The sequence below is a fragment of the Catharus ustulatus genome, chromosome 1 (genome assembly GCF_009819885.2).
Source record: "Catharus ustulatus isolate bCatUst1 chromosome 1, bCatUst1.pri.v2, whole genome shotgun sequence".
Classification (NCBI taxonomy): domain Eukaryota; kingdom Metazoa; phylum Chordata; class Aves; order Passeriformes; family Turdidae; genus Catharus; species Catharus ustulatus.
Window position 1 is genome coordinate 163,252,498 of NC_046221.1, and position 13,929 is coordinate 163,266,426.

The window sequence follows — 13,929 nt, forward strand, 5'->3', positions numbered from 1 at the left end:
CTGAACTGCAAGTTCTACTCCAAGGAAGCAGGACATGGATGCAAATTCCCTGTTCCCAAACATGATGGATTCAGCGCTCCACAAATTATTGGTGTTTTAAGCAAATTAGATGCAAAACTGGACACAGCACTGGGATACAGGCGAGAGATTGTGTATTCCTGCCTCTGCCAACCTCTTCCTTCTTGGAAAACCTTCCTGAAAATCCAGGGAAATGCCACGAAAAGCCAGAAACACCTTTTGTGTGGCAATGCCAAAGGACAACACGGATATGGAGACAAATTCCTCAGTGTTTTCTCCAGGGCCAACAACACCTCCAGGACGACTCAACAACCCATTCCCAAACCCAAGAGCCCTCGGAATCATCACTCCACCGAGTCAGTGAGCCCTTGGAATGCCTGTTCCTACCTTCCTTGGTGGCCACCTGTGTCCTGGTTGCCGGCATTCGGCAGAGCCGGTGCTTGGAAATCTGCACCAGGCCCCGGGGCGAGGAGCGTTTCACCGTCACCAAAGGTTTTCCCCGCATGGAATTTCTCCTCCGGAGGTGGAAGCGGCTCTTCAGAGCTGTGGTGGGAGAGATGTTCTTCTTATCCGTGGGGGAACTGGGAAAGGGAATGTCACACAGTTAGGAGAGAGTAAAACACTCCTGGTGTCCTTCTCCAAGGTTCCTTCTCCAAGGTTCCAAGAGGAATCAAATCCCACCAGGATTCTCCTCTGGCTGAGGGGGAGGAGGAGCTCTGAACAGAAAATTCCAAGGAAACAGTCAAATGTGAGGAATTCCTGGCAAGGAACAGATGGAGAATGAGGTGTTTGACAGCCAAACTTACTCACTGCCTTCTGCTCAACAGATGTGAGGGATTGAATCATGGAATCATGGAATTGTTTAGCTTGGAAAAAGACTCTGAGATCCTCAAGCCCAAGCATTTCCCAGCACTACCACTGACCCTGTCCCCAAGTTTCACATCCAGAGGGATCTTAAATCCCTCCAGGGATGGGGATTTCCAATGCCTGAGCACCCCTTAGGGGAAGGAATTTTCCCAATATCCAAACTAAACCTTCCCTGGAGCAGTTTGAGGCTGTTTCCTCACGTCCTGTCCCTTGTTCCCTGGGAGATCCTGATCCCTCGAGGCTGCCCCCTCCTGTCAGGGAATTTAGGGACCCAGAAGATTCCTCCTGAGCCTCTTTTTCTCCTCCCAGCCCCCTCAGCTACTGCAGACCCTCCCCAGCTCCATTTCCAGCCCTGGACATGCTCCAGATCCTCAATACCCTCCCCACAGCATTTGAAGAGCCTCAGCAGAGCCCAGCACAGGGGGATGCCCTGGTTCTGCTGGAATTTACCAAGGTGTGGGAGATCTCCCTGAACTGCCAAAAAATCCCAAACATTCCCAGCTTCTCCAGGCTGCTCCAGTCATTTTCCCAGCACAATCCACCCATAGTTCAGGGTGGATAGTTCTCCAGGCAAAGCAGGAGGGCAAGGAAAGGATGGAAAACTGCTTGGAAGCACTGAAGGGATCTGGGAAACAGATCTAGGAAACAAGACAATTATGAGAATTTGAAATTAAATCAAAGAAAATGCAGCTTCCTTTGCTGAGTGAGGAAGTGGCAGTGACCACAGGGATTCACAGGATCCAGCTCTGCATCACCCAACATCAGGAGGATGTGGAACTTCTGGAGCAGGTCCAGAGGAGGCCACAGAGATGCTCCAAGGGCTGCAGCCCCTCTCCTCTGGAGCCAGGCTGGGACAGCTGGGAATGCCCAGCCTGGAGAAGAGAAGGCTCCAGGGAGATCTCAGAGCCCCTTCCAGTGCCTAAAGGGGCTCCGGGAGATCCAGAGACGAACTTTGGACAAGGAGAGGAGGAACAGGACACAGGGAATGGCTTCAAACTGACAGAAGACAGGGTTAAATGGGATATTGGGGAGGAATTCTTCAGTGGGAGGGTGGTGAGGCCCTGGAATAGAATTCCCACAGGAGCTGTGACTGCCCCATCCCTGAAGCATCCAAGCCCAGGTTGGACAGGGCTTGGAGCAGCCTGGGATAGTGGAAGGTGTCCCTGCTCATAGCAGGGGTGTGGAATTCCTTTTTTTAATGCTTTTAAGGTCTTCCAACCCAAACCATTCCACGATTCCATAAATGCTCCAGCATTTCCACCATCAGTGGAACTCCCCCCACAGCCACAACTAGACATGAAATCCACAGACATAAAATCCAAAGCAGCAACTTACCTTACACTCCCTTTCCTCTTGATGATTTTTGTCCGACTCTTCACTTTGTAAGTGGACAGGGCAGCCTCTCCAAAGGATTTCACCCCACTGGGAACAACGGACGCTGCACTCGGAGCTGGGACAGAGGTGGCTCGAGGGATATTTGGGGCTGGCGCCTTCTGGTCCTCAGATCTCCACTGGAATGCTGATTTAGAAGTGGAAGGCAAAGTCTGCAAGCTGGAGGCTTTCCATTTATATTTACTGGGAGAAACCCCCAGCTTGGATTGCAATCCCAACTTCTTTATCTTCGCTCCCAAATCTGCTTTGGGAGAGATTTTAGCACCTTTGTCCGTTCCCGTAGTGCCCTTCTTGGAATTTTCAGCTCGAGGGCTCGCCCACCTCTTCACAATCCGAGAGCTTTTCCCAGGGTTTGCCACCCAGGTGTAGTTGTTCTTCCTGAATTTCTGAGATTTGCTGGAGATGGGTGCTGAGGCAGCTTTTTGAAGAGCAGGAGCTTTGGGAATTACGGGAAATCTGCTTTTCACCGGAGTCACCTCAGCCTGAGCAGGTCGAGAGAGAGTCTCAGCATTCCCAAAGATTTTGGGATGTAGGGAAGCATCCTGGATTTCCTCACTGCTTGGATGTCCTGGAGAGGGTGGTTCTGCCTTGATCCGTGCCGAGTGCTGGGCCGGCTCCTGACCTGGCAATTCCAAAGGATTTTGTGGCTCTGACTTCAGCGCCACGGCACTTTCACTGCTGCTTCCAGAGGCAGAAAAGGAGCTCCCAGCTCCACTTCCAGGCAGGCACACAGTCCTTGATGTGGAGCTGAAGGAAATGGATAGGGAAGGTCTTCTCTCTTCCTTCTGGAGAAGAGATTTCTGGATATTTCCATCCACTGAAGGAGCCACCGCCGCTTCCCGCCTGGAAAAATCGCCGTAAGGACCCACATTTTCCTGGCCAGCCCTTTGTGGCACCTGGATATCCACAACGATGTTCCCATCCATGGTGAAGTCCACGTGTCTCTCTGGGGACGATTCTGCTGGCTCAGGAGTTTGGCTGTCCCCAAGGCTCCCAAAACCCTGGGAGGAAGTGCTGGAAGCGCTTCCAACGTCATACCCCGATCCCGGTAGCCGGTTGTCCAGGGAGTATTTTTTCCTCCAGGAGTGAATCTGGCGTGGGTGGAAATTCCTGGGAGCCTGCTGGGGGTACCTGGTGGAAAAGGCTCCTCTCCTGGTGTAGCCAGGCTGGCGGGGGTTGCTCCACCTCGGAGGAGCCGATGGCGCCGGACGCGGGACATTCCCGTGCATGTTCCTGTGGCTGTTGATGAGACCTGGGGAAGAGAAGACAGAGCATTAATTCCCTGATCCCGTGGGAATCTGAGAGCAACACAGAGCTGCTTTTCCTTGTGCTGGAATTACATCATCACTCAGGTTTTGGATGAGCTGGGGTGGAAGGAAAAGTCACGGACTCACAGGATCCAGGAATGGTTTGGGTTGGAAGGGACCTTCAAGAACATCTGGTTCCACTTCCCTGCCATATCCCTGGATTGCACAGGTTGGTCCAAGCCCCATTCAATTTGGCCTTGGACACTTCCAGGGATCCAGGGGCAGCCACAGCTTCTCCGGGAATTCCATTCCAGCCCCTCACCATCCTCACAGAGAAGAATTCCTTCCCTATATCCCATCAATCTCAACCCTCTGGCAGTGGGAAGCCATTCCCTGTGTCCTGGCAGATCCACTCTCCTGGTCAGGGAAATTTAGGGAGCCAGAAGGTTCCCCCTGAGCCTGTTATTCTCCAGGATGAGCCTCCCAGCCCCATCAGCTGCTCCTGGTGCTCCAAACCCTTCCCAAGTTCCCTTCCTTGCTTCCCTCCAAAGCAGCAACAAGGACACTCCAAGGCTTTGCTGTTGTGTCCCTCTGGAAGCCATCACCTCTCCCTGGTGCTTTAATCCACCAACATCCCTGTTGATTCAGGAATTTCTGCCCTTGTCCAGCCTTAGTGTTTATAAAACCTTTCCCATGAGTGATTCCCAAAGGAATTTGGAGCCTGGTATTCCAGGCAGAGTTTTTCCTTCACCGGGGTCAAGGAGCTGCCAGGAGAGCTGAGTCAGCACATTCCTCATGGAAAAGCAAGGACTGTTCCTCCCTCTCATCATTCCCCCACGTAGGAGCTCCTGGAGAGGCAAATCCCAAGTCCGGAGAGGAGGTTGTGGCCTCACTAACAAGGAAAATTTAGTTTGAAGGACAAAAATAGAGGGATTTGGTGCTAAAAGATCCTCTGGTCCTTTCCAGAGCTTGGGAAGGGCATATGGATACACATTCCAACTCTGTGCTCCCAGCCCAGGGCTGTGGGACAGGGAAAAGCCCCTCCCCAAAGCCAGGAGAGTCCCAGATCCTGCCAAGAGCAACATTGTGAGAATTCCCTGGAGTGGGGATCCAAAAATCCCCCAGTGCTCCATGGACCTGGGTCTTTTCCCTGGATCACTTCCCTCTTCTCCCAAAACTCCTGAGTACTCTCTTCTCCCAGCACTCTGGGATTTTCTCCATCCCCATCCCACTCACCCTTCCTCCCAATCCTCTCCTAAAATCCAACACCCTTTCCACAGCTCATCCCACCCCCACCAACGACTCCCCTGGTCCTGTCACAAACTGTCCCATCCCAGACTCCCAAAATTCCCTTAAAACACCGTGCCACCCCCCAAGATGCCCAGATTTCCCCTTATCCCTCCTCCAGGTCCTCTCACATTCCTCCAAGCTCCTCTCATAGCAACTGCTCCCTGTTTTCCAACCCCGTCCTCTTTTCCTCGTACCCCATTCCCTTTTTTCCCCGTTCCCCTCGATGTCCCATCGTTTTCCTCTCCGATCGCCCAGCACAGCCTCTCCCATTCCCAATCCCTCCAATTCCCGCACCCTGGAGCACTCGGATCTCCCAGCACAACCTCTCCCATTCCCAATCCCCCCAATTCCCGCACCCTGGAGCACTCGGATCTCCCAGCACAACCTCTCCCATTCCCGGATCCCCCCAATTCCCGCACGCTGGAACACTCGGATCCCCCGGCACAGCCTCTCCCGTTCCCGGATCCCCCCAATTCCCGCACGCTGGAACACTCAGATCCCCCGGCACAGCCTCTCCCATTCCCGATCCCCCCGATTCCCGCACCCTGGAGCACTCGGATCCCCCGGCACAGCCTCTCCCATTCCCGATCCCCCCAATTCCCGCACCCTGGAGCACTCGGATCTCCCGGCACAGCCTCTCCCATTCCCGGATCCCCCCAATTCCCGCACCCTGGAGCACTCGGATCTCCCGGTACAGCCGCTCCCATTCCCGATCCCCCCAATTCCCGCACCCTGGAGCACTCAGATCTCCCAGCACAGCTTCTCCCACTCCCGGATCCCCCCAATTCCCGCACCCTGGAGCACTCGGATCCCCTGGCACAGCCTCTCCCGTTCCCAGATCCCCCCAATTCCCGCACCCTGGAGCACTCGGATCCCCTGGCACAGCCTCTCCCGTTCCCAGATCCCCCCAATTCCCGCACCCTGGAGCACTCGGATCTCCCGGCACAGCCGCTCCCGTTCCTCCATTCCGGCAGCGCTCCCGCACGGCCCCGCGGCGCCGTGACGTCATCAACCGGCGCCGCCCGCCCCCAACGGACCCACGTGAGCGCTCCTGAACGGTCACGTGACGACCGCGACCGTTGCCTGGCAACGGGGACGGGACAGCGCGGCCTAAACCGAGCCCGGGGCTGGGCCTGGGCCTAACGCAGCTCGGCCTGGCTGTCCCCGGACTCTGTCCTCGGCCTGGGATAGCCCGGCTGTCCCCTATTCCCATCTTAGCCTGATGCAACTGTTACCAGTCTCTGTCCCCGTCCAGCTGTCACCAGTCCCTGTCCCCATCTCAGCCTGGTCCAACTGTCACCAGTCCCTGTCCCCATCTCAGCCTGGTTCAGCTGTCACCAGTCCCAGTCCCCATCTCAGCCTCATCCAACTGTCACCAGTCCCTGTCCCCATCTCAGCCTGGTTCAGCTGTCACCAGTCCTTCCCTGAAAGTAATGACGGATTTGTCTTTACAAACAAGCTCTGGGTCTGCTGGTAGATAAGACTAGCACTGAGAGATAAAAGAAACAATGGGAAGGATTCCATTGATTGATGAATGGGAAAAAAATTGCCTTTACAAACAAACTGTAGGTTTGCTGATAAATTAAACTGGATATTGAAAGATGAAAGAAACAATGGGGGAAACCATAAATTCCATAAGAATTAAAAATTAAAAGGGAGAGTTATACATGAGAGGGGAATCTCAGGTATCAGGCGTTCTGGGAAGTCTGTGTCTCTCAAGTACATCAGCCAATGTGGAAAGAGAGGGAAATGCGATTGGGAAATTAGGATAAAAGGGAGGCTTCATCCTCCAGAAATTTGAGAGACCCCAAGGGAATGCCCCATAGCCTCTGCCTTTATTAGAATAAAATATAAGGACTCCTCTGTCTCGTTTTTGGACCTCTGGTGTTTGTGGCTTGATTTTCCTGACACTCCCTGTCCCCTGTTCCCATCTTAGTCTGGACTGTTCCTGTTCTCAGCCTGGGCCACCGTGGCTCTTCTCCATCCCCAGCCTCTGTTCCTTCCACAGCCTCATCCAGACACCTCCTGTCCCCATAACAGCCTGGTCCAGCTGTCCCCATTTCTCCTGTCCCCATCCCAGCCTGGTCCTGCTGTCCCCATTTCTTCTGTCCCCATCCCAGCCTGGTCCTGCTGTCCCCATTTCTCCTGTCCCCATCCCAGCCTGGTCCAGCTGTCCCCATTTCTCCTGTCCCCATCCCAGCCTGGTCCAGCTGTCCCCATTTCTCCTGTCCCCATCCCAGCCTGGTCCAGCTATCCCCATTTCTCCTGTCCCCATCCCAGCCTGGTCCAGCTGTCCCCATTTCTCCTGTCCCCATCCCGGCCTGGTCCCCATCTCCCAACGATCAGATGGCTGCAGCATTTCTCCTATGACTGTTGTCCCAAAAAAGGTTCTTCCACACAGTGTAAAATATCCTGATCTACAAACTGAGCCAAAATATTTGAATTATTTAGAGTTCTGCACAGAAAAATGGGGAAGTTTTTTTCCTTCTCTTGGCCTTGGTTGTTTCTCCACCTCTCCCTGGTCCATTGATTCCATGTTCCATTGGGTTGGGGTTTGGGTGATATTTTATCCCAAGTTTCTTCTTCCCTCCTTTCTTCACACCTGCAGCTCCCAGGGCTCACTGAGGCTGCAATTACTGAGACATGTGAAACACAATTTATCTACTTGAAAACTGGAAATCTTGGAGGCAAGCTGGGAGAGCTGGGAATGTTCAGCCTGGAAAAGAGAAAGCTCCAGGAAGACCTCAGAGCACCTTCCAGTGCCTAAAGGGGCTCCAGAAGAGCTGAAGAGGGACTTTGGACCAGGGATGGAGGGACAAGACACAGGGAATGGCTTCAAATGACAGAAGACAGGGTTAAATGGGATATTGGGAAGAAATTCTTCCCTGTGAGCATGGTGAGGGGCTGGGATGGAATTCCCAGAGAAGCTGTGGCTGCTTCATCCCTGGAAGTGTCCAAAGCCAGGTTGGACAGGGCTTGGAGCAGCCTGGGATAGTGGAAGGTGTCCCTGCCCATGACAGGGATTGGAATGGGATGATCTTCAAGGTTTCTTCCAACACAAACCACTCCAGGATTCTGGCATCTCCTGTACCAACGTAAACCTGGTCCAGCTGTCCCCAGCCCCTGTCCCCATCCCCTGTCCCCTCTCCCATCATCAGTGTCTTCCCACAGCCAGGCATGAGTGAGAAATTTTCCTGGTGATCCGAAGGAAAATCTCCAGCAAGGAAATGTTAATTCCACCCATCAGCCTCGTGATTCCTTATTTCCCACACTTTGGCTGTCATTTTAAAAATGTTTCACAGGAAAACCAGTCCCAAAGCTTCAAATTTACTTGTGGAAGTGAAGAAAATCCTTAAGGAGCTTGTTTTCCAAATAATTTCATTCTTCCCTGAGGGAATAAACCCCATAAACAAAGAGCAGCAGAGCCTCAAATCTGCAAAGGTAATAAAACTCCAGCCTAAAATTATTCAGGGAATAAAAAGGCAAGTCAAGGAGCTGGAGCAACATGACACCAGGATGGAACCTTTGGAAAAGCAACCCATTATCAACCTCAAATCTTTTAAAACAGACGCTGTCCCTTGGGATATCTCACTTCCTGATGCAGCTGGGGAGTTCTGCCTGTCCCAGCTCTGATCAAATCACATCTCTGGGATGAGCCCTGCTTGGAAAGGGAGATTTAGTAAATTATTTATGGTGCTTTGGGGCATTTTAAAATGGAATATGGGAAGAACCAGCTTGTTGGGATAAACTATTTTGGGAGAAAAGGCTTCAAAATACAAAGAATTGAGGGAGTCTGACCCTAAAACTGCTAAAAAACCACTCCAAATCCTCTCTTTTTTCCAAGTCTTGCACACATGGGAACAGGCTGGAAACCAAGCAGGCAGGAATGACAGATCTCCTCCCTCTGGGCGGCCTCAGATCAGCTTCAATCGATCTCAAATCCCACCCAGAGTTTCATAATGGCTTTAAACTGACAGAAATTGGCACTTGTGCCAAAAAAAATCCTCCTCCACTCCCAGCTGCTCCTTCCCTCCCTTGTGCTGGCACAGGGAGTCGAGTGCTTTGCATAAATGAGCTCGGAACGAGCTGCTCTGAATTGAAATTAATTCAGCACACGTGGAGGAAAAGCTCATTTTTAACCCAGGGAAGCCGTGGATCCACCACTCCCACAAAATCTAACCTCAGGAAAAGGCGAACTCAAAGCTGTTTTACCAATTTACACCAAATTTTGTACGGAGAAAATGCTAAGTTTGGAGGATATTAGATCAGTTGGGGTCATCCTCGGATGTTTTCCATTGGGACAGCTTTGGGGTGGGGGTATCCAGTGGAGGAGAAGCAGCATTTTAAACATGAACTGGATCTTCTCCAGGGAATAGAGAGGAGCATCCTGCCTCGAGACAAGCAGCTGGCAGAAATCTCCCCTGGGATTTGAGCAGAGGGCAAAGGAGAGATGAGGATGTTAAAATATTAAAACAAACCTCCTTTTTTTGTGGCTTTCCAGCCCATTCATGTCACAAGCAACACATCCAAAAAGAAATCATGGCACTTGTAATTCATAGCATTAAGTTTCTATAACACTTTGGAAGTCTAATTTAATTTTTTTAAAGAGAGGGGAGAGGAAAAAAAAAAAAAAAAAGCAAGTGCAGGGTTTTGGGTGTGAGTAAATATCCCAGGGAAGGAAACACATGGAAGAGGAATTAAATTGTCTCGTTCAGCCCAAAAATAAATCCTTTCAATGTCCTAGAACATTATCCCAGTGCAGATCCAGTGACAAGTGTGTCAGAGGATCCCTGGATCCTGAAACTCCCAGTACTGCCAGGGATTCATTTGCAGGAAAAACATGTGCAGGAAATCATGGAATCATGGAATTGTTTGGATTGGAAGGGACCTTCAAAGTCATGGAATTCCATCCCCCCACCTGGGCAGGGACACCTTCCACTATCCCAGGTTTCTCCAAGACCCATCCAACCTGGCCTGGAACAATTCCAGGGATGGAGCAGCCACAGATTCTCTGGAATATCCTCCTGCACTTATGAGTTTCAGTTGGATTGTTGTGTCAAGATTTCAGGGAGATGCCTTAATTAAAGTGTAAAAAAAGAGGGAGAGAATACTGGAGGAAGTGGAAAATCAAGAGAGTGAAAGTTTAAAACCTGTGTAGTCCCAAGGTCAGTGGTTGCTCCCTGCATCCTTTTCCTGAAGGATTGGGAAGGAAAGAGTTTTCCCTGTTCTGCCAGCACCATCCATGGCATGGATGTGATCTGGCTGCAGAAGGTTTCCTTTTCCTTTTTCCTTTTTCCTTTTTCTTTTTTCCCTTTTCCTTTTCCTTTTCCTTTTCCTTTACCTTTTCCTTTACCTTTTTCTTTTCCTTTTCCTTTTCCTTTTCCCTTCTCCTCCATCTTCTTCTCAACATTTCCAGGGATGGGGCATCCACAACTTCCCTGAGCAACCCAATCCAGCATCTCACCATCCTCATAGTGAACAATTTCTCTTTATCTCCACTCTAAACCTCTCCCCTTTCTGTTTAAAACCATCACCCCTCATCCTGTCACTCCAGGCCCTACTAAAAACCCTTCCTCCCATTCCTAGAGAAATCCACAGACACAGCCCCAGCTCTGAGAGGAACTCAGAAATTATTTACCACTGAAGAAATTTGCTTCTTCTCCAAAAAGTTTTGCCTATTTTAATTCAAATGGGAGGAAGAAAAGAAAAAGTGCTTCCCAAGGGCAAACAAACTCTCAACTCACATTTTTTTGCTGATAACAGCAAGACTCCAGAGCGGGGCTCAAGGGAAGGAGATGTCTCCTGGGTTAGATAGAAAACAGAGAGGAAAATGTCAGGAACAAGAGAATAAATGGCTGCAGGATCCTAAAGGAAAAGATGCTGTCATTTATCAAGTGGGTGCTGGGGTTTTGTTGTGGTGTCTGGTTTTTGGGGATGTTTCTTGCCTCTGGTGTTGCTGCCAGGGCAGGAGCTGCACACAGAGCTGAATCCACGTGTTTGGGAAAGGGAGAAACCAGAGGGATGATCTCTGTGCTTCTATGTCATTGTCAATCCCATTCAGGATTGTTTTCCAAGGTATTTCAAGTGGGGACAGACAGCAAATACTCTTCTTTCTCCTCTGTGTTCACCCACTGAATTCAAGGGCAATTCCATGGCAGCAGATGGATCAAAAACTTCAGCTGTGAATCAATTAATCTGAAAATATCCTAAATCCTCTGTCAGGTGGGAATGGGATTGTGGGGGCTGTGACATCCCATGGCAAAATGCATTTCCTTTACTGAGTGAGGAGGTGACCACAGGGACTCACAGCACCCAGCTCTGGGGTCCCCATCATCAGGAGGACGTGGAGCTGCTGGAGCAATTCCAGAGGAGGCCATGGAGATGCTCCAAGGGCTGGAGCCCCTCTGCTCTGGAGCCAGGCTGGGAGAGCTGGGAATGTCCAGCCTGGAGAAGGGAAGGATCCAGGGAGAGCTCAGAACCCCTTCCAGTGCCTAAAGAAGCTCCAGGAGAGCTGGAGAGGGACTGGGGACAAGGGATGGAGGGACAGGAAACAAGGAATGGCTTCCCACTGCCAGAGAGCTGGGATAGATGGGATTTTGTGAAAAAATTCCTCCCTATGAGGGTGGTGAGGGGCTGGGATGGAATTCCCAGAGAAGCTGTGGCTGCCCTATCCCTGGAAGTGTCCAAGTCCAGGCTGGACAGGGCTTGGAGCAATCTGGAGTTGTGGAAGATGTCCCTGCCCACGGCAGGGAGTGGAACAGGATGAATTTGAAAGTCCCTTCCAACACAAACCATTCCATGATTCTGATATGACTCCACCATCTCTCAGCAATGGAAACATGGCTTTTCCCTTGCCAATTCCAAGGAACAGAATCAATCCACCAGGAAACCGTGGCAGAATTCCCAAAAATATTTGTTCATGTAAAAATATCCGTATTTACCCAACTTCAGCTGTGAAGGGGAGAGGACTTTGCTCCCCAACCACTTGGGCCTTGGACTTTTTCCTGCTTGGAAAGGTTGAGAAAGAAATCCATACACTGCCAATTGTAAATATTTGGATTGAGAATACTGTTTGGATTCAGCATTGTCCAGCAGAGCTCTTCCAGGGGCATGTGGCCATCCAGGGATCTGGTTTTATCCCAATTTAATGCAGTTACACCACCAGCTGCCATTGCAGAATTCCCACCTTGCAGGACCTGCCTCTCCAGTCTTCCTTGAAAAAAAACATTTGCAAATCCTTTTGGTTTCAGGAAATTTCACAGCAGCACCAAAGAAAGGGAAAACAAATGTGCCTGACAATCTGAGCCATGGCTTTTGCTGGAAAAGCTGAGGGAAAAGCAGCATCAGATGCTCCTTTGCAAGCCCTGGATGAGAGGGAAGGATGCTCAGGAAGAAGGAGGTGAATTTTTGAGACCTTCCTGGGCTTTTTTTGGATCTGGTTCCTCTCCCAGCTGGATCTCTGGAGTTCTGTGGGTGGCACCACTCAGCAAAACAGAGCTTGATGCACGTCCAAAAGTCACAGAGGGAATTCAACTTGCTTGATTCCTCCTGGGATCAATTTTTCCTTCCATTTCACCCACTGAAGCTCCCTGTGTATTGGTGGAGAACCTTTTGATCCATGGCTTCTCCTCGTCCTTCCGACAGCTCCAGGATGTCCCAGTGCTTCCCCTGACCTGCACAGATGAGTCACATCCAGGTTTTTAAGAAGAACCATTAATTTTGGGTGCTCAGCAGCACCAGTTTGGGGGCCCACCCCTATTCCTGGGAGCCACATGGAGACTCCAGCTCCTTCCAGCCTCCATAGGGTGCTTTGCTCTGGGAACTCCTTCCTCCGAGCGTTGCTCCAGAGAGGCTAAAATTAAACCAGTGATTCCATTGCTGACTGAAAACAGAGCATTCCTTCTCCACCCACGTGTTTTGGATGGACATCAGAAGCCAAACCTCGGCTGCTCAGTCCCCTGTGGAAAAACAATCTTCTATTCTGATCCTCCATCCACCGCAGCTCACTCTGGTCGGGATGTTCAGTTCCCAGCCTGGTGTTCAAGGGATTCTGAAATGGGATTTGCCTGGAAATGGAAAACATAAACACAAGCAGCCACTATCTCTGCAGCTTATTGCCCTGAACAAAAGCTTATTCTGCTTGAGAGGAGAGGGGGCAAAACAGAAGTTAATTCATGGATAAAGCAAGGAAAATAAAATCCCTTCACGATCTCCTTTCCACCTTGTATGTCCCCAAATTCTTTGGGAAAGTGGGGATTTGCAGGCAGCCAGTGGAATGATGGAGAGATATCCCTCTCTCTCTCTCTCTCTCTCTCTCTGCAACTCCAACCCTCATGGGGATAAATTCCTAAATATCTCAGTCCTGACTGAGCCACTACCCGGTGGTGCAAATCTGCTCCATGGCCATCCAGCCCCACTGGAGTCATGGAATCACAAAACAATTTGGATTGGAAAGGATTTTTGAGGCACATCCAATTCCAATCCCCTGCCATGGGCAGGGACACCTTTCACTGTCCCAGGTTGCTCCAAGCCTTTTCCAACCTGGACTTGGACACTTCCAGGGATAGGGCAGCCACAGCTACTCCAGAAATCCCAACATCTCAGCACCCTCCCAGGGAAGAATTTCTTCCCAATATCCCATCTATCCCTGCCCTCTGGCAGTGGGAAGCCGTTCCGGGTGTCCTGTCCCTCCATCCCTTGTCCCAAGTCCCTTTCCATCTCTCCTGGAGCCCATTTAGGCACTGGAAGGCTCTGCAGGTGGGGTCTCACCTGAGTGGGGCAGAGGAGCAGAATTCCCTCTTCTCCTCCTGCCCACACTGTGGGATGAGCCTGGGACACGGATCTCTGAATTCCTGAACCTCTATCACTGGAATCCTCGAGTTCCTGAGCATCCATCACTGGCATTTCTGTAGCATCCATCACTAGGATCCCAAATATTCCCCAGGAGAGCCTAGCTCCACAAAATCCCCTCCGAGTCCAAATTCCCAAAGTGTGGAGCCAGGAGATCAGCCCCTGATCTCTCTCCATCTTCTGCCTCCCCCAACTCCCCCAAATCACAATTCCCAGAGCACCAGCTGCTCTTTCCCCACACAGAATCCATCAAAGGGACAAAACA

The 13,929-nt window shown here is 51.0% G+C and overlaps 1 protein-coding gene across 1 annotated transcript in view; it reads right to left on the reverse strand.

Annotated features, from left to right (window-relative positions):
* The window catches only part of ZC3H3 (zinc finger CCCH-type containing 3), a 143,628-nt gene extending 137,816 nt beyond the window's left edge, over positions 1-5,812 (reverse strand). The window contains exons 1-3 of the mRNA XM_033068885.1: positions 5,735-5,812; positions 2,221-3,529; positions 406-599 (exon numbers count right to left, since the gene is read on the reverse strand). Coding sequence (XP_032924776.1) covers positions 406-599; positions 2,221-3,529; positions 5,735-5,780 — 1,549 coding nt within the window. The 5' untranslated portion in view covers positions 5,781-5,812. The remainder of the gene's footprint in view (positions 1-405; positions 600-2,220; positions 3,530-5,734) is intronic.
* Between the last annotated feature and the right edge of the window lie 8,117 nt (positions 5,813-13,929).